The sequence below is a fragment of the Lynx rufus genome, unplaced genomic scaffold, assembly GCF_022079265.1.
Source record: "Lynx rufus isolate CCGP_SWC_20201006 ecotype Redwood Valley unplaced genomic scaffold, mLynRuf1.p SCAF_8, whole genome shotgun sequence".
Classification (NCBI taxonomy): Eukaryota; Metazoa; Chordata; class Mammalia; order Carnivora; family Felidae; genus Lynx; species Lynx rufus.
Window position 1 is genome coordinate 24,502,917 of NW_025814896.1, and position 20,590 is coordinate 24,523,506.

The 20,590-nt window shown below is 39.0% G+C and overlaps 1 protein-coding gene across 2 annotated transcripts in view; it reads left to right on the forward strand.

Moving 5' to 3' along the window:
* The window catches only part of PIGU (phosphatidylinositol glycan anchor biosynthesis class U), an 83,751-nt gene that overhangs the window by 20,561 nt on the left and 42,600 nt on the right, over positions 1–20,590 (forward strand). For both annotated transcript variants that reach the window (XM_047069119.1, XM_047069120.1), the window contains exons 3-6: positions 2,289–2,348; positions 3,190–3,252; positions 10,061–10,170; positions 12,366–12,466. In XM_047069119.1, coding sequence (XP_046925075.1) covers positions 2,289–2,348; positions 3,190–3,252; positions 10,061–10,170; positions 12,366–12,466 — 334 coding nt within the window. The remainder of the gene's footprint in view (positions 1–2,288; positions 2,349–3,189; positions 3,253–10,060; positions 10,171–12,365; positions 12,467–20,590) is intronic.

The window sequence follows — 20,590 nt, forward strand, 5'->3', positions numbered from 1 at the left end:
AACATATTGAGGTTTACTGTATGTTAGGCACTGTGCTAAGTAAGCGCTTGTACCCATTACCACTTACTCCTCCCAAGAACCCTGTGAAAGGTCACTATTCTTCTTTTTTTTTTATGTTTATTTTTGAGAGAGAAAGAGAGACAGAGTGTGAGCAGGGAGAGAGACACAGAATCCAAAGCAGGCTCCAGGCTCTGAGCTGTTAGCACAGAGCCCGACGTGGGCCCCAAACCCACAAACCGCGAGATCATGACCTGAGCCAAAGTTGGACACTTAACCGTCTGAGCCACCCAGGCACCCCGAAAATAGGTGGCTATTCTTATTTTATAGCTGAGGAAACTAAGGCTTGGAAGGGAAAAGTACACAGGTGGAACCTGGATTTAAACCTGAGTTTGACCCCAAAGCCTTGTTCTTTCTACTACACTAGCTAAAAAGCATGTTAGTGACCTTTGCAATATTATAGGATATATTTTTGCAAGTGATTGGGAGTTGGAAAGAGGTGCTCCTGAGTCACCAGCAAAAACTCACTAAAACCAAGTCATGCACTATCTTTCTGGTTCTGGTGGATTGGTGAACTGGCTTATAGTAGCAGATCAACCCTCCTGCCAAGATAAACTAGGAAAGGAGGATGAATAGAAAAAAAATATCTATTTGATGGTATTGGAAAGTATCAAGATAGCCAGGATTATTGAGGGGCTGAGATCCCAGAGAGGAAAATACAAAATGTGAGACTGACAGTCTGAGCTGCTTTCTCTTTGATGTATTTATCAATTTGTAAGTGGCATAGGCTGAGGTTAGAGAAAGAGAACAGAAATTGGCTGTTAAGAGGCTAAGGAGCTAAGTAGAGCTATTGGAAGTCTCACAGTGCTGGAGAAATAACAAAATCAAATGCATGGCCAACCAAGGTGGCAGGGCTCTGGTAAACATCTTCGCTTCCAATTGGGTCCTCCGAAGGACTACACTGAAGGAAGGAATAAGGGTAAATGACATATAGATATTACAAAAAAATAAATCAAAGGGGCACTTGGGTGGCTCAGTCCATTAAGCATCCGACTCCTGTTTTTGGCTTGGGCTATGATCCCAGGGTTGTGGGATTGAGCCCTGCATAGGGTTCCACGCTGAGAGTGGAGCCTCCCTCTGCCCCTTTTTCCCAGTTGTGCACTCTTTCTCTCTCTCTCTCACTCTCTCACACAGACAGACAGACAGACACACACACACACACACACACACACACACACACACACACAGATCTAGCTTAATTAGCTAAACTAATTAGATTAAGGTGATGCTATTCTATTCTAATTGCTTGCCAGAAATTTAAAGAAATCTTTTCTGGAAGAAAATAGCCTTGTCCAGAACCTCTAAAATTTTTCATATCTATAATGTCCATCATTCAACCAAAAGTTACCAAGCATAATAAAAGAGAAAAAAAATAGACACTACGGATTCACAGGTGATTCAGATATTGGAGCTGTCAAACTTAGACTGTAAGATAACTGTGGTCAGTGATTAATATGCACAAAAAATAAGTGACGAGGCAGAGAATTTCTCCAGGGAACTGGAATATATAATAATGAATCAAATGGAAATTCTAGAACTGGAAAACATAATAGCAAATTAAGAATGCAATAGGCACAGTTAACAGCCAATTACACAAAGCTAAAGAGAAGACTCATGGGGCACCTGACTGGCTCAGTCAGTAAAGCATGTGACTCTTGATCTTAGGGTTGTGTGTTCCAGCCCCACATTGGGTGTAGAGTTTACTTGAAAAATAAATAAAATCTTGGGACATTTGGGTGGCTCAGTCGGTTAGGTGTCCGACTCTTGATTTCGGCTCACGTCATGATCTCACTGTTCATGAGTTTGAGGCCTGCTTGGGATTCTCTGTCTCCCTCTCTCTCTGCCCTTCCCCCATGCATGCATGCTTACTCTTGCTCTCTCAAAAATAAATAAACAAAAAAATAAAAAAATAAATCTTTGAGAAAAAAAGAGAGAGGACTCATGATCTGGAAGATAGGTCTGTAGAAAATATCTAGACTAAAGCTTGGAGAGAAAAGGATAGAAAACAGAAAAAAAAGAGAGATCTATGAGATATAAAACATCTCAGAAGACAGAAGAAGGGAAAACATTTCCCAGCTTATTTTATGAGTTCAGCAATCTTGGTCCACTATGGAGTTCCCCTTGGCTATTCTGTATGCCTTAGAATTAAAGTTTACCTCATACCTTTACTACTCTTGAAACTGATAATAGTAAGATTTAAGTTAATTTGTTTGTTTGTTTTTCTCCTACAGACTCCATTAATAATATACCTCTTTCATTTCCTGATTGACTATGCTGAATTGGTATTTATGGTAAGTAACCTTCCACATGAAATCAACACATATATATCTTTATAGTCTTTTATCTTGTTGTTTTTAAGAAAAATTATCTTTTAGGAACTTAGGAGTTGCTCAGAGTGTGAAAGCAAAAACCTATCCTTAATTGAATTCAAGGAACTGTGGTATATTATGGAAGTATGGGGAGTAGTCTCTGACATCTGACCAGTTCTAATTCCTTATACTTTTAAAATTTGGTTTCTGGACTATGTAGTCTCATACTTTCTAGTGCCAAAATTCTATGATTGGCTTTAATTTTAGTGCCAGTGTAGAGGGCATCCTGAAGTTCCTAAGCATTCTGCCAAAAGGTTCCGTGCAGTGGACATAGGCCTGATGAGACTCTTAGGAGCAATAACCTTCAAAGTTGAGATGACAGGGCTGTTTTGAGAGATAGTAATTTGAAACACTTGCCTAATGTAGAGTTGAAAATCTGGGTCAAATAGGAGATCCACTGAGGTCTTCCTTGATAATTATAATGGCTGCTGTTTATTGAGGACTTATTTAGTGCTGGGCACTTGACATACATCAGGCCTGCAAAGTATTGGGTATTATTCCTACTTTATAGAAAACTTAAGTAACTTGCAATTAAAGAACAGATGTGGTATACCAGGCTAACATAAGCCTTGGTGGGTCCTTATCCTCAAGGTTTTCCAGTCAAATCTCCCTGAAAGGCTTTATCTTTGGGTAGTCAAAGTGAGGCTTGAGGTTCTGCCTGACTGGACAAATTCATTACCAAATAGCCCACCACCATCCAAAACCTCTAGGCCCTGGCAGCATTTCCTCACTCTTATACTATTGTTTCTCTTTCTTTTGACAGGTAACTGATGTACTCACTGCCATTGCCCTGTATTTTGCAATCCAAGACTTCAATAAAGTTGTGGTAAGTAGTCAGTGGGTGAGACAAAACTGGTGGAATTTTTTGGTAGCCTTCTGGTCTCTGTTATTACAAAAAATCAAAGGTCATGTACTTAAGGATCCAACTGTTTAAAAATACTAAGAAATAGGAATGAAGCTTCTGGCCTGTTAAGCCAGCTCTGCAATGGCCAAACCTAAACCAACAAGACAGCTTCACTAATAGATACAGAAAGGTCAGTTTAATCTCTGTAGCTTAATATCCATTCACCTGTGCAACTTTAGACTTTCTGGAGCAGAGTTGAACTACAATTATAGTAATGAGGACCCTTAATAATCTTCCTTTCATGAGTATAGCTTTTAACTCACTGTGTTATGCCTATCTGAGGTAAAATTGGATTCCCAATGTAGTTTCTGTTTCTCTACAGAGAACAATCTTACTTGGAAAATTTGGCATGTAGTAAATGCCTGTAGAAAGTTTTTTTGTTTTTTGTTTTTTTAAATCAGGTGTAATCTTTTCTTTTTTTTTTTTTAAGTTTATTTATTTATTTTGAGAGATAGTGAGCAAGCAGGGGAGTGGCAGAGAGAGAAGGAGAGAGAGAGAGAATTCCAAGCAGGCTCCATGCTGCCGGTGCGGAGCCTGACATGGGGCTCAAATCTACAAACTGTGAGATCATAACCTGAGCTGAAATCAAGAGTCAGACATTTAACTGACTGAGCCACCCAGGTGCCCCCTTTTTTAAAATTATTTTTGAGAGAGAAAGAGAGAAAGCACGTGAACAGGGAAGGGGGAGGGAAAGAGAGAGAGAGGGAGAGAGGATCCGAAGAGGGCTCTGTGCTGACAGCAGAGAGCCCGATGTGGAGGCTTGAACTCATGAACTGTGAGATCATGACCTGGGCCGAAGCCAGGCACTTAACCCACTGAGCCACCCGGCGTCCCGCCTGTAGAAAGTATTGATGAAGTATTGATGTAAACTTTAGTCTTAATCCGTATGTAATAGCCAAAGGGAGTGATATATCGTGACCATTTTCATTTTCCTGGGTTCTGAGAGAGTTAACAGATTAACCATGTGTACTATCCATGTAGTTATTTTAAAAATTGGCTGCAGTCCTCCTTGACTGGCTGGGAGCCACTGAGATTAACTGGGGAGAGAGAAGGCTGCATCCCACTGGTGTTGTCTGTGGTTTATTTTCACGTCTGTTACCAAGTAATAGAACCAGAAGTAGCAGTCTGCCTTTCTGTGGCACTGGTCATTAGTAACAAAGCTAGTGAATTCTACAATTATGGACCTCAAAGAGATTTACAAAATATCTGGATTGGGAGTTCTTAAATTGGGGTCCGTTTATAGGCTTAATAGCCCTATAAGACCAGAGAGTGTACATCTTAAACCACTGGAGCATTTGGGACATAAACAAACCTGAGGGCATTATGCTAAGTAAAATAAGTCGACAAAGACAAATCTTGTATGACCTTATTTATATGTGGAATCTAAAAAAGTAAAACTGGGAAGCCTGATTGGCTTAGGCAGTAGAACATATGACTCTTGATCTCAAAGTCGTGAGTTCAAGCTCCACATTGGGCAGAGAGCTTACTTTAAATAAACAAATAAATAAAAAGTCAAACTCCTAGAAACAGAGTAGATTGGTGGTTGACAGGGGGTGGGTTTGGAGATAGGGGAAATGGGAGGGTATTGGTCAAAGGGTACAAACTTTGGTTGTAAGATGAGTAAGTTCTGGAGATCTAATGTATGGCATGGTAACTATAGTTAACAATATTATATACTTGAAAGTTGCTAAAGGAGTATATCTTAAATGCTCTTACCACACACACACACACACACACACACACACACACACACAGGAATTATGTGAGGTGATGGGTGTGTTAACTAACCTTATTGCGGTAATCATTTTACAATATGTACATGTATTAAATCTTATTGTACATTTAAACTTACACAATATCATACGTCAGTTGTATTTCAGTAGGATTGGAAAAGAAAAGAAAATTTTAGGGACTGAGGTGAAATGCTTCAACAGGATTCCTTTGAGGGCTAGAGATGAAATAATTGGGTGTGAAATTCATAAGCTGAGGAATGCAGAGATAAATTAGCAGTGGTTGTTTTCTTCCCCAAGATAGATTGTGTATGTAGACCATAGTCTTTGTTCTTTGAAGTTATATGCTAAAATATTTAGGGGTGAAATGTCATGATATCCACAGCTTACTTTCTAATAGTTCAGAAAAAGAATTTGCATGTTTGCGTATGTATGTGTAGAGATAAAGGAAATGTGGCAAAATGTTAACAGTTAGTGGATCTAGGTGTTTTATTTATAAACTTTTCTATAGTTTATAAATTTTCAATAAAAAACACTGGGGAAAAAGTAGATCTGTGTCTGTACCCACCAGTGTATGTGTATACACGTGCATGTGCACACACACACACACACACACACACACACATACACATACACATACATACACATACATATACACAGTATAGATGTGATATATGTGAATATCCAAGGGAGGGTTGGTAGCTTTCATTTAAGAACACGGCTAGATCTTTTCAACCAAAATGTAAAACTGAAATGTGTTTTAGTGAAAGTTGATTAGAGATGCCAACACTATATGTACTCCTTTTTTTGCTGTTCAACTGTCATAAACATACCACGCATACACCCTAATTAAAACCATTTTTTAATGGTGAGAGAAGCTTAAGGGTAAGTAATGAAGCTAGGTTTCATTTAATTTCCTAACAAAGTTAGACGTCAGTGTCAGTAGAAGGGATCCCTTTAATTTAGAGCGATGATAATTTTAATTCATTTGTTTATTATTTGAGTTTATATGGAAACATAGAGAATTTTTTTTCTTTGTGTGATTTAAAGAGGTTGAGAGAAAACCAAATGAGCTGTTGTTGATACCCTGTTTTGTTTTTTGTTTTTTTTTTTTAGTGATTGTACCCATTTATTACTTTCCCTTAGTAACAAAGGTCACATAAAATAACCACAGACAATTATTTTTTTCCTCTTTCTTTTGATTGTCAGATCTGTCAAACAGAGGATAAAGTAATCTTCTTTGAGAATTACACACGTTTACTATAGTTACTATGAATGACCAACAAATTGAGATGCTCACAATTAGTCATATGAATCTTTGACTTCTAAATCCAAAAGCTGTATGCTTTTAAGACAGTCATAGCTAATAATTAAAACTCTTACCAATTTCTTTAGAGATTTACCAACTCTTGTCTGGTACCAAGGATAAAGGGAGAAATGACAGGGACCTATTCTGGGTTGTGGCCCAGAGGAGAATGGGCAAGATGTGTATAAATGCTCTCATCAAGCATTTCTGAAACCTCTAAATTCCTTCCCCTCTATATTAAGCAAAAAGATACTTGGCCATCTAAGGTCACTTTCTATGGGGGAGCATTTGGTTTAGGTGTGTATTAATTAAACTTGGAAACTTGACCAGTGTTGGGAACATTGAATGAAGACTTTCTGGTGAGATACCCTGTTTTTTAACACACCAAAACATTCTGTTGTCACCAAGACTGAATTGAAATTTGGAGTAGTTTTGTTTCTCCATCCTCAGAATTCAGCCTATTGGAACATTAGGTTTCTTGGTCAGAACAAGAGTTTTATTTACACTGTGTCAAAAATTAACTTATTCTGAATGGCAGATTTTTGATGATGTGGATAGAGTATCAGCACATATCTTCCCCCAAATCTTCCCCACTTTGTCAGAATGGGCCCATAGCATATGGAAGAATTTTAGTCTTGCTGGGATTTAAGACCAGATCCCTGGTAACAAAGCTGTGTCTGTACTCAAACGTGTTCTGGAAAACTATGGTGCAAAGGTGGGTTCCATTCCTAGCCCTTCTCCACCTGTTAGCCTGTGGAATATGAATGCTGATTGATTGTGACCAGTGGATTCTCACATTTTACATCTACCTTACTTGACAAAAGCATTGTTGTTAATCTAGTCTGTCCTTTGCTGAGATTGTACTTTCTATTTGGGACTCAGAATTCGTGTTAGAAAGTTGCTTGTAGTTTGAGAGAGAGTGATAAAAATGTGTCTTCCCTTAATGTGATTAGAGGGTTGTAAATTTGGAGCATAGACTCCTGAACTTGGAATGTGGTGAGGCTAACAGAGATGTGGTGGGGGAGGAGTATTCACTACTCCACCTCTGGACACCCTAGTTTTGGGGGTTGCAAATTGGTATAGACGTGGATTCAATTATTAGAAAAAGCTGTTTATTTGAAGCAGGGGAATAATGTCCTTGTAAAACCAAATCTTGTAAGGACAAGGAAAGGCTGCATAGAGAAGTGGATAGAAGGGAAAGAAAACTCCACCCTGGAGATTTATTTTTTAATTAAAAATGTCTATTGAAATAAAACACACATATGGAAAAGTGCACAGGCATCTGTGTATGAGGTGATTAATGATCACAGAGGTAATGATCACTCAGGTAATTTCCTTTCAGGCCACTTTTAATCTCTCTTATGATAGTTTTAAATCTCATCATTGTCAAGGCTGCTGAATATATAGAAATATTTATCTTTGGATTTTAACTTGTACTCCTTAACCTCACTTATTTTTATACTTTAACATTTTCTTAGTGTGTGTGTATTCGCTTTTCCTTTGACTTTTAGCCATTTTCCTGTCTCTGACTGGATCCAGTGGGGATTTTTAAAAGGGAGTTTGGCTGTTCTTCGGGGGAGCTGAGTCAATAATTGGGACCATGAGGCCAGGCATCATGGGGGCTTTGCTGGTGAGCTTGGGAGGAGACAAAAAGAGATAGCAGAGAATCTGGGGACTGCTGACCTGATTGCCTTTCTCTCCTGCAGGCTCTCCTTTTATAAATCTTTCTGTTTCAAAGTATTTTGGAAGATTGGAGTTATTAGGAAGTACTTTTCTTTAGTTGTTGCCATAGGGTCACCTCTGCCCAGGATCTGCACATACCTGTTTAGCTGTCCCCATCCTTTCCTATAGTCCTGATGGCAGGCTTCCAGCCTGGGGACTGGCTCTGCATTCCCACCTGTATCTCTGGCTGCTCCTGGATTGACTCCCTGCTTCCCTTCAACAGGCTTCTTTGAGGATCTCCCCCCAGCCAGGTGGCCTTCTTTTTGCAGGAACTCAGGGACCCTTAGCTAGCAGGGCCTCCTTCCTCTACCACTGCTGCAGCTGTCCTCACTAAGTGCTCTGTCTGCTGAGCCAGCCCCCTCCTCTCTGATAAAAACACTGTAGTTTATATATTGTCTTTTTAATTAAACAATCCCAGATGTGCATGGTAGCCTAACTTTTACCGATGATAATTCCCACTGTTTAACCTGAACTCTCAGAGATGATCAAAGGAGGTTTTTGAAGGTTGTTCTGGTTTTCTGATTAACCCTTTACTACTAAATTTGTGCAAGAAATCTGGGCTTACCTGTGTTCCTGTGATAACTTCTCTACTTTCTTTTGAATTGAAAAATGGATCTTTAAATTTTTTTTTAATTTTCCATTTAAAAAAATTCTGAAATACCTAAGACATACAAAAATATGTAAAGAATACTATGTACCGTGAACTTACTTCAACTTAAAAAATAAAACATTACACATAAAGTTGCCTCTGAGACTTTCATCTCCTTATTTTTCCTCTCACCAGTTACCACTGTTGTGAATTTAGTGTTTATTGTCCCCACACAGGGCCTTAACTTCTACTACTTTTGCATATATACCTAAATAACACGTAGTATTATTTTGCATGCTTTTAACTTTGTGTAAATGGTATAGTGCAATGTTCTGTACATGCATTTTTTTATCATTAAATCTTTAATCCTGCACACTTGCTACTCTGACATCTCTGCACTACTGTCTTTTATAATTGGTTGCAGCCTTGAATTTATCCTGTCGAAATAAGATTCTTGGGCCATTAAATCAGCAAGGCTACCCATTTGGGGTTCAGAGGCTTTTTCCATCTATAGTCTGACCCATGTTTGCTTATAGGGTTGCCTAACTTTTTTTCATTCTGGAGCACACCCATGAACTTGTTGGGACATACCAGGGGAAGGCAAGAGCTTTCCACCCCCATCTCACTCCCTCCTGACTCTCCAGCTGCCCAGCCACACCCAGCCCTCCTCCTTTTCTTCATCATGGCCATTCCCCACTTCCTCTGTGGGAGTCAAAAACTTGCAACAGGAGAACATGGAAGAAAACCTGAGATACTGTGACATTCAGGGGATCATTTTACTTTGCATGAAAATATTTCACTTTGCTGATGGAACTTTGGAGTTCTTAGGCCACTCATGGTAACTCTTCAACAGGGCTGGGAACATTGCTTTGCCATTTATTCATTCAGTCATTCAATAGATATTTATTGTTTGCTCACTGTGCCAGGTATTGGAAATTATTGGCAAAAACATGGTCCCTGTCCTCATGGAACTCATAGTCTAGTGAGGGAGACAGATATTAGTCACATAAATAAAAAAGTCATAACTGTGAACAGCGCTATGACAGAATGTGTATTAATAGGGACATTTTACCTACTTGAAGGGGGTTAGTGTGCCTTCCTGAGGAAGAAATGATTTAACAGATCTAAAGACTATGTGGGAGCTAATAAGGAAAGAGAAGAAGAGGTTGTTCCAATTCAAATGCAAAGGCCTGGGAGCAGGAGGGGTATGGCATGTTCATGGTGCCAGAACCCAGAAAATGAGAGGTGAGGCGAGAGGTGGGTATGAGATGAACCTGGAGAGGTAGGGCCAGACCAGGTGGGGCCATGTGGGCCATGGAAGGACTACTGTCTTCATTCTAAAAGCAATGGGAAGTAATGTGTTTTGTCATTTTTTTTTTCCAGTTTAAAAAGCAGAAACTCCTCCTAGAACTAGACCAGTATGCCCCAGATGTGGCCGAACTCATCCGAACCCCTATGGAAATGCGTTACATCCCTCTGAAAGTGGCCCTGTTGTAAGTATTATTTGACAAAACAGGGCTCGGTGCCAGTGAATGCGAGGAAAATCTGATGAGACTTTCTCATGTTGTTTGTTGTATTTTTGGAGATCTGCGGTCTTAGTCATCAAGTACTTGCTGTGGTTCTGTTGCACAACTGGGGTTCTGGCCAGCAAAAGAGACAGAGCCATTCTGTGTCTTTTGGGACAAAGCTTCACACAGGGACATGCACAATCAGCCCTTCACAAATGCTTTTTCACTCCACGCTGATCTGGGCTCCAACCTACTTGTAACCCATGTTTCTTTAAAAAAAAAAACCAAAAAAACAAAGTTCTTTAACTGTATATATGGATTGAATAAAATTCCAATCTTTATATGGCCATTATTTTGAGCATCTCCTATGTTTCATATACAGTTAGTCCCCCATTTGTAGTTTAGAAAACTATAGCTAGATAGACCCATCCCAGCTGGGTGACCAGTATGGGAGAGTGGAACTTATTGAAGCTCTTTAAAAGAATTCTCTAGGAGTACTCAGTGCTGCCTGTAAGTTTAATTCTTTCAGGTTATTCTTGTTTATATAGAGATAGGCAAATGTGAATAATTATTCAGTCAGCTCATAGTCATTGAATATGAATAATATACTAGCTTCTAGGGATATACTGTAAACAAGATGGGCAAATTTCCTCATGGAAAAACATGACCTTAGAACTTCAGAATTAGAAGGGGCTTGTGAGGACAGCTTATTCAACCCTCTGCTTTGTATGTGTATCTCCTGTTCAGTATTAGGTGGTGTGCAGCTGCTTTTTGAACATCACCTGCTATTTAGAAATGGCTTTCTTCCCCTCTCCCACCAAACAGCTTTCATTTCTATGTATTTCAGAAATACTAGCAAGAACTACCTAATTAGAACCAGAGGTTTAGCAACATTATGAATCCCTTATGGACTCATTTATCTCCTGGGGATACTTTTATAATAGCAGCAGCCATTTCTTTAAAGGTTGTATAACAAGCCTGTCTGTAATTCTTGAAAAAAAACACCAACAATTTCTGGGCCTTTGGTTTTTAGAACTGCTACTCTTACAGCCTTGGGAGGTATTGGATTTAAGGTCTTTACTGGTGAATAATAATTATAATCTCTCCCTGAGACACTGGTATGTTTCTTCCTATCTAATAATCAGCATTATGTAACTGGTTTCCCTTTTCACTTTGTCTGCCAGGAAACTCAGAGCCAGATTTGAAGCTGATTATTACAGTGCTGTAGAAAACCCATTTGGTCTTTTTTCCCTGGCCTTTTTTTTTTTTTTTTATGTTTTTCCTGGTCTTGATTTTTTTTGTTTCTATTTTTATTTTCCTATTATTTTTTATTACCTGTTCTCATTTGAGCTGCCTCAAATCTTCTGAAGAAGAGGATAGAAATAAAATAATAATCTATTTTGACTACACAAGATTTCCCTAATCATCATTTTAAATCCATTGCTCAGTCCATTCCTTCCCACCTCAAGACAAGACTAGGTTTTTGAGCTTAATTCCTTCCAGTAGAAGTTCAACATGTCCTGTGAAGTTCCATGACAACCAGCTCATTGAATTCAGTAGATACTTACCCTGTACTTGGGATCTAGCTTGGTGGATACAGCTTGACTACCAAGAGGGCTAAACCAAAGCTACTCTGACCTCTCAGAGGAACGGGGGGTGGGGGGTGGGGGGGTATCCTGTGTCAGAGCTTAGGAGCCCAATTGAGGAAAAATTACGTCCTGGTTTTCAAAGACAACTGTAGCCATTCCTAAAATATATGGCTCTGTGGGAGTTGGTAAAATTTTATCACTTATGAGATCTGAAGTACTAGAAAGAACATAGGCTTTAGAGCCAGGAGGTACTGATTTTGAATGTATTTATTAACTTGTGAAGCCTTGGGCAAATTACTTAACCACTGAGTCTCAGTTTCCTCATCGGAGGAATAATGGTATCGCTAGTTTACTGGATCTCTGTGGTGATTTACCACACAGCACAGACTAGGCAGTGAATGTTCGGTGTCTTATATTAATTGGTGCCAACACCATTTCATTCTCTTTACTTAAGAGAACTCATTTCTAAGAATTGCCTTCCCTTGAGTATGGTTTTAGTAAATCCCTTGACTTGCCTACCTGTGGTGGCCAGGATTCCCTGGTCCTTTGACTGGGATTACTGATGCCAATTTTGTATGTTTTTTCCCCCAGCTATCTCTTAAATCCCTACACGGTCTTGTCTTGTGTTGCCAAGTCTACCTGTGCCATCAATAACACCCTCATTGCCTTCTTCATTTTGACCACGATAAAAGGTAAGGCCCCAAAGGAAAGCCCAAAGCTCGGTCCCTGACGTGATTTATGTAGGGTTTTGTAATACTTCTTCTGTGGATTAAAAAAAAAAAAAATCCAGCACTTAAGAACATATTTTTTAATTACACAAATAATACAGGATTATTATAGGAAATTTAGGTAAGCTAAGAGAAAAAAAAATTAGAAGATGCTGAAATTCTACTACTCAAGAGAGTTACTGTTAATAGAGTTGGAAAAAAACAAACAATGGGGCACCTGCCTGGGTCAGTTGGAAGAGCATGGGACTCTTGATCTTGGGGTCCTGAGTTTGAGCCCCATGTTGGGTCTACGTAGAGATTACTTTAAAAAATAAGCAAATAAACTTTAAAAAACAAACAAAAAACTGAGAAAAAGCTTATAATGAGAAGAGCAGTCCTTTGCCTCTCTTCCCATCCCTAGTTCAACTTCAAAAGAACTACTTTCTGGCTTTTGCTGGTATTTACTTCCATATTTCTTTTCTTTTATTTTTTTCAAAAAATTTTTAATGTTTACTTATTTATTTTGAGAGAGAAAGAGAAAGCAGGGAAAGGGCAGAGAAAGGGAGAAATAGAGAATACTAAGCAGGCCCCATGCTGCCAGCACAGAGCCTGATGCAGGGCTCGAACCCACGAACTGTGAGATCATGACCTGAGCTGAAACCAAGAGTCGGAGGCCTAACCAACTGAGCCACCCAGGTGCCCTACTTCCATATTTCTAAGATCTCATATTGCTATTTCATGAATTATATATTTTAGACATTATCTATTGCATTCCCGTATGGGAGATAAAGATTCAGCTCTTTTGTATCATGTCTTCACTTCCCTTTTACCTAAGAGAAGTTATATCACAGTCTTGATTAAATCAGTAGTTGGTACCTATATTTTATGACACAGTATGTATTATTCATTGTTGGGCAAAGTAGTAACTATGATTACTTTTTCTTTCTTGTATAACCTTTTCTTCTTCCTGGGGTTAATAATTATCTTTTGGGGGGGCACCTGGGTGGCTCAAAAGGTTAAGCATCCGACTCTTGGTTTTGGCTCAGTTCATGAGATCAAGTCCCACATTGGGCTCTGTGCTGACAGTGCAGAGCCTGCTTGGGATTCCCTCTCCCTCCCTTTCTCTCTGCCCCTCCCCCACTTATATGTAGGGTCTCCCTCTCTCTCTCTCTCAAAATAAATAAAAATTAAAAAATAATAATAATAATCATTTTTTTTGCTTGTTTTTGCTTAGTCTTTTTGTCCCAATCCCTATTTTCCCCCAGTTGTTCTGCTAGATCTATCAAGTGCCTAACAATAGTTTTTAAAAAATGCTTATTTATTTATGTTTAGAGTTTTAAAATTTGCTTGAGAGAGAGACAGAGTGTGTGAGTGGGGGACAGGCAGAGAGAGAGGAGAAAGAGAATCCCAAGCAGGCTCCCTTGTTGTCAGCACAGAGCCCAATGTGGGGCTTGATCTCACAAACGGTGAGACCATGACCTGAGCTGAAATCAAGAATGGGATGCCTAACGGACTGAGTCACCTAGGCGCCCCTAAAAAATGTTTAAATGCATCAAGTATTCTATCAGTTCCATTTTTTATCTGAAGACTTCTCTCACACATCCTGCATCCTGCCCCAATCTTCCCTGTTTTTTTCTGGGCCTGGTGCAAAGCTGTCATACTGGGACTCCCCTTTACAATTCTCCTGTGTCATTTCCCTTCTTTCCTGGATTCCTTCTCTCCTTCATTGATTTTTTTCCTCTGTTTTGCTAAAGTGTTTCCTCTAGTAGTTTCCTAAGAAAGGGTGTAAGAGGTACATATTTTGAGTCATTCTTCGTCTGAACACAGTCTTTATTCTAGTTTAGCACCAAATTAATAGTTGGAGCAAAGTATAGAATTCTAGACCAGAAAAACTTTTCCTTCAGAATTTGGAGGTATTGCTTCACTGTCTTCTCGCATCCTGGTTGCTATTCAGCAGTTTGATGCCATTATATGTAACCTATTTTTTTCTGAATATTTAGGATCTCCTTTTTGTCCTCAGTGTTTTGAAATTTTATGATGCTATGTCTTGACATGGGTCTTTTTTAATTTATTATGCTTGGTACTTGGGAGACTCTTTCAGTATGGACACCAGTGTCCTTTAGTTCTAGAAGGTGTTCTTGTACTATTTTTCAAATTCTTTCCTCTCTGTTTTCTCTGTCCTCTTGTTTGGGACATGTATTGGATATTGGCCTTTCTTGATTGGTCTAATTTGCATATATTATTTTCAGTGGACTTTTCCATCTTTTTTTGCTTATTTAGTTCCTCTTACTTTTGCTGGGATACTACTGTGTTTCTGTTTATTTTTTATTTTTATTTTTTATTTGAGAAAGAGAGACAGAGACTGACTCTTAATCAGGCTCCACGCTCAGCACAGAGCCTGATGTGAGGCTCAATCCCATGATCCTGGGATTATGACCTGAGCTGAAATCAAGAGTCATATGCTCAACTGACTGAGCTACCCAAGTACCCCACTGCTGTGTTTTTATCTTCTAACTCTACTATTGAATTTTTAATTTTTTTAAAGTTTGTTTATTTATTTTGAGAGAGAGAGCATGAGTGAGAGAGAGGCAGAGAGAGAGAGAGAATCCCAAGTAGGCTCTGCACTGTCAGCATAGAGCCAGATGCAGGGCTTGAACCCATGAATTGTGAGGTCATGACCTAAGCAGAAATTGAATGCTTAACTAACTGAGCCACCCAGGTGTCTGAATGTTTAAATTGCATATATATATATTTTTTTAATCTGTTTTTATTTTTTATGCCTATTTTTAAGTTAAACTCTATGCCCAATGTGGGGCTCAAACTCATTACCCTGAGATCAAGACTCACATGCTCTACCGACTAAGCCAGCCAGATGCCCCTATTTTTTTATTTTAAAGTTCTTTCTTTGTCTCCAGTTGTTTCTTTGAAGCATCCTATTATTATTTTATCACCACAGTATCCTCTCTTCTCCCTTTGAATTTTGGTTGTTTTTTTGTTTGTTTGTTTGTTTGTTTTTTAGTTTACATCAGTTCTAAGCACAGTCCCTTTGTCTTCCTGGACCCCCACTCCCCACCTGCCCTTTTTCTTTTCCTTTTTGTTTCGGTCTCTGTCTTTCACATGGGAGGATTTTCTCTTATTTTTGATGATCCTTGGCTGTTTGTCTATTATTTAAAACTGAGGCACTAACACGTTCATTCAAGACTCTGTGAATGGGCAGGAATCAGGCTCACTGTAAGGAGATCTGGCAGTGAGCTGACCTTTTTTCTTGGAGGTATCCCTAAATGTCTTCATTCATAATAGGTTTTCTTTTCCTCTGGAATACTTTAATTTTTCCAAAGAAGAATCTTCCAATTTTCTGCCTAAGGGTAACCAAGATGAAGTTTTGGTGGGGTGGGGGGCTTATGTGACCAATTGCTAGAGTTGAAAGAGCAGGAACAGGGGCCACAACTGACTGCAATATAAAGACTTTATGTAATCTCATTACTTTTCAGCCCACACTTCCTCTCAGCCCATTACTATGAATAGTATCCTCTAGACCTGTGTCTCTTTAGTGTTCTCTGAAACTGTAGTTTCTGGGGGTGGAGTAGAAGGTAGAAAGATGGGGTATGTAGGGGTAGTCATTGGACTGCACATAGATGAGATGTGACCTGGGGTTCTGACGTCTGTTTCAGCTTGATTTTCATCTCTGTACCCCCACTTTCCATAGTACCTGATGCCTTCAAGGTGCTGAGTTTCTTGGAAGTTCTAGGGGGTGAGTTAGCCTGATTTTTATTGCTGTTCCTGTCCCTAGGCCATTAAACTATAATTTCTTCCATGTGGCTCAGTCATTTATCCCTCTTTCACCTGTTTCCGCTATTGTATTAAACTTCATTTTGCTCTAATCCTCTCTCTTTTGTTGTTTAAGACTAGTTTTATTCCTTTATTGTCATTTTAGTGAGGTTTTTGGAGGGAGGATATGCATGTGATCATTCTACCACTTTTAACTGGAATTCTTTTAGCATTTAGGGTATATATTTCCAGACTTTTTCCCTCATTTTTCTTTCAGACTTTTAAATATTACTGTTATCAATCAACTGTTGCTATAAAAATTGTTGTTTAACAAATTACTCCAAAACTCAGTGGCTTAGAACAACAATAAACTTTTACTTGACTCATATATCTGTAAGTCAGTCAGGGGTCAGTTGATCTAGGTTACACTTGGCTAGGCAGTTTGTTGGTTTCATTGGGACTCATTCATGTACCAGTGGCTGGCTATAGTTTGCTAATCTAGGCCGGACCCTTCTCCACATGTCTGTCATCCTGCTGGACCAGGGAACTGAATTAGGCATGTTCTTTTCATAGTGAGAGCAGAGGCACAACTGTGAACAAGCCCAATCAGGCATGCAGTTTTAAGTTTCTGGTTATACCACATGTGCTAACATCCCATTGATCAAAACAACACCTGGCTGAGCTTAGGAGTGGAGACTTCCATCTTGTCCACAATGGAAGGGCGCTGCAAAGTTCTATGACAAAGAGCCTGAACACAGAGGGGGTGGAGAATTGAGGTCAATAGTGTAATCTACTATGTATGGCGGTAAACATCTAGTCTGTCTTTTTTTTTTTTTTTTTACTTTTTTTTTTTTACTATTTATTTTTGAGAAAGAGAGTGTGAGCTGGGGAGGGGCAGAGAGACAGGGAGACATAATTTGAAACAGGCTCCAGGTTCCGAGCTATCAGCACAGAGCCTGATATGGGGCTGGAACTCATGAATCATGAGATCACGACTTGAGCCCATGACCTCAGCCAAAGTCAGACATTTAACTGACTGAGCCACCCAGGCCACCCCGCCCCATCTGTCATTTTTAATGGCTGCATACTATTCCATTTCATGGATGCAATGTGTAGAAATTCTTTAACCAACTTCTATTAAATAGGTAATTTTTTACTTTCTAGCTGTTTAAATAACACTGCAATTGGTTTTCTATTGTATAGTAATTTCCACACCATGTACAGTTATTTTCTTATAATGAAGTCTTGGAAATAGAATTGTGTCACTGAATGTATATCTTCTTTAGGATTTCTGAAATTTATTGCTAAATTGCCTTCAAGAGTTTCACCAATTTATACTCTCAAGTATATGAGAGTCCTTATTTCACCACCTTGTTGCTGACTAGTTTGCACGCTCAGGAAATGAAGAATCAAAAGGTGTACGTAGAACTTTTTACTTAGAGTTTACATACCCTTTCTAGGGTGGCATGAGAATGACTTAGGTCGTCATAAGACATTGTTTCTCTTTGCAGTGGTTGTGGGTAGTCTTTCTGTAGGCTGTTTAGTTTAACTTATTATCCATGACTAGATATTTTCTTGTTATGAAAATTGTGGTCATTTTGTCAGAAATAACTCTGAAATAGTGAAGACTCTTTGCTATCTGTGAATACTGCCTGCCTCAGTCCCTGTTTCCAGAGTGTTGGGCTCAGGTAGATTCATTGATCAAGGTGTCTGGCATCCATTAAAATAAGGATTCTAGGGGCGCCTGGGTGGCTCAATCAGTTAAACGTCCGACTCTTGATTTTGGCTCAGGTCACGGTCCCAGAGTCGTGGGATTGAGCCCTGTGTCGAGCTCCACGCTGGGCATGGAGCTTGCTTAGGATTCTCTCTCTCCCTCTTCCTCTGCCCCTACTGCCCCCCCCCCCAATAAATAAATAAAGACTGTGCTGCAGCCTGGCAGAAGGGACTGAGCACCAGCCTTTGGAAATGCCACCTTTAAAATAGCCAAGTACAACGATGGAAAGACTGAAGACATAGCCTCTGAAGTTACATGTAATAGGAATCTCACACAAAAATGTGAAATATGCTGTTTTAAAAAATGTCTTTTGTATGTTTTTTTAAATCAATGGAAAGGTTTTGTTTTGGGAGAAAAACATGTGAAAAAGTTATATGTATCTCTTATAGCCACATTGTTTTTGGTTCCACAGAACAAAAATCTTTATATTATATCCATATTTCTGTTGTATGAATTCATAGACATTTTTATAATGTTATACACACAATTTTGTTTTACTTTTATCACTTACTTCATGTGAATTTTGTAGTGTTGGTCACATATTTGTCAGTTTCTTTAAATCTAAATTTAGTTTTTGTTTGTTTGTTTTTGGGTTTTTTTTGTTTTGTTTTGTTTTAATTTTAGTAGTTCACCTAAGTAGTTAAAGTACTTGGTAAGAATAAAAGAAATTCATTGGAGGTGCCTGGGTGGCTCAGTCAGTTAAGCATCTGACTTCAGCTCAGGTCATGATCTCATGATTTGTGAGTTCAAGCCCCGTGTTGGGCTCTGTGGTGACAGCTCAGAGCCTGGAGCCCATTTAGGATTCTGTGTCTCCCTCTCTCTCTGCCCCTCCCCTGCTCATGCTCTTTCTCTCTCTCCTTAAAAAATAAATGAACATTAAAAAGATTTTAAAAAAGAATAAAAGAAATTCAAATGTATAAAATGAGATGTAAAAGTCTTTCATCAGCCCACCCCACCTCCTCTTCCATTTCTTAGTATGTTCGTCATGGAGTACCAGACCTCTTCCATTGTTGGCAGCTATACACAGAGGCCATCACAAATAATAGTCTGTTAAAATCTGTTAAAATATTCAAAGAATTCTATTTTAGTTGGGTCTCTGACCCATCCTAACTCTTTGAGTGTATTAATAATCTCTACTAACAGAATATACAGTAAAGTTGGTTCACTTGTAAAATCTGTAAGTCACTTTTCTACATTGCACATTTGCACCACGTAATTAAATTTTAATGAAATTAGGAAAGGAATTTCATTTAGAGAAGAAAACAGGAGAATTCACAAAAAAGGAATATAAATGACTAAAAAATATGGAAAAATACTGAAGTCCATAGATAATTAATAAAAGCAAATTGAAATAGCACAGGCTTATTTTTTTCCCCCTTTCAAACTGGCAAAGATTTTAGAAGATAATTCTCAGTGCTGACAAAGGTGCTATCAAATAGACATTCTCCCACATGGCAAATTGACTTAGAAATTAGTACAGGCCTCTTGGGAAACAGTTTGGCAGTAGTCTTAAAATTATTGTACTTTTGATTTATTCTGCTTATGAGAACCTATCTGAAAGCAATGCAGAAATACAGGTAAAGCTTTATGATACAAAGTCATTAATGCAGGATGATTTATAATGACTGGAAAAAATGGAAAATACTTCAAAATAGAGAAATGGCTACGTAAAACATGGTTTACCCATGTAGTTCAATCCCATACAGTTTGGCGATGCACATGGTGCTTAAAAATAATTGTAGATTGTGTGAGAATACTTATTTTTTTTTTTTCAACGTTTATTTATTTTTGGGACAGAGAGAGAGACAGAGCATGAACGGGGGAGGGGCAGAGAGAGAGGGAGACACAGAATGGGAAACAGGCTCCAGGCTCTGAGCCATCAGCCCAGAGCCCAACGCGGGGCTCGAACTCACGGACCGCGAGATCGTGACCTGGCTGAAGTCGGACGCTTAACCGACTGCGCCACCCAGGCGCCCCGAGAATACTTATTTTTTAAGGCAGAATACAAAATTGTATATTTAAAAAATTTTTAATATTTATTATTTTTGAGAGAGAGTGCGAGCTGGGGAGGGGCAGAGAGAGAGAGGGAGACACAGAATCTGAACCAGGCTCCAGGCTGTGAGCTGTCAGCACAAAGCCTGATGCGGGGCTCCAGCTCACAAACTGTGAGATCATGACCTGAGCCGAAGTCGGACGCTTAACCGACTGAGCCACCCAGGCGCTCCACAAGATTGTATATTTTAATAAAATATAATCTCAACTATGTTAAAACAACAACAAAAATAGTTTCCAAAAGAGTGATGCTTGTTTCTGGAGAGTAAGCTCATGTTTCTATTTCCTTTTCATACCTGTTTTTTTTCCCCAAAGTTTCTTCAGTGAGCACATAATTAAAATTAATTTTACCTGACTGATAAGAAGTTAGGGACAGTGTGGGAATGCAAGCTGATGCAGCCACTCTGGAAAACAGTATGGAGGTTCCTCAAAAGACTAAAAATAGAACTACCCTACAACCCAGCAATTGCACTACTAGGTATTTATCCAAGGGATACAGGTGTGCTGTTTCGAGG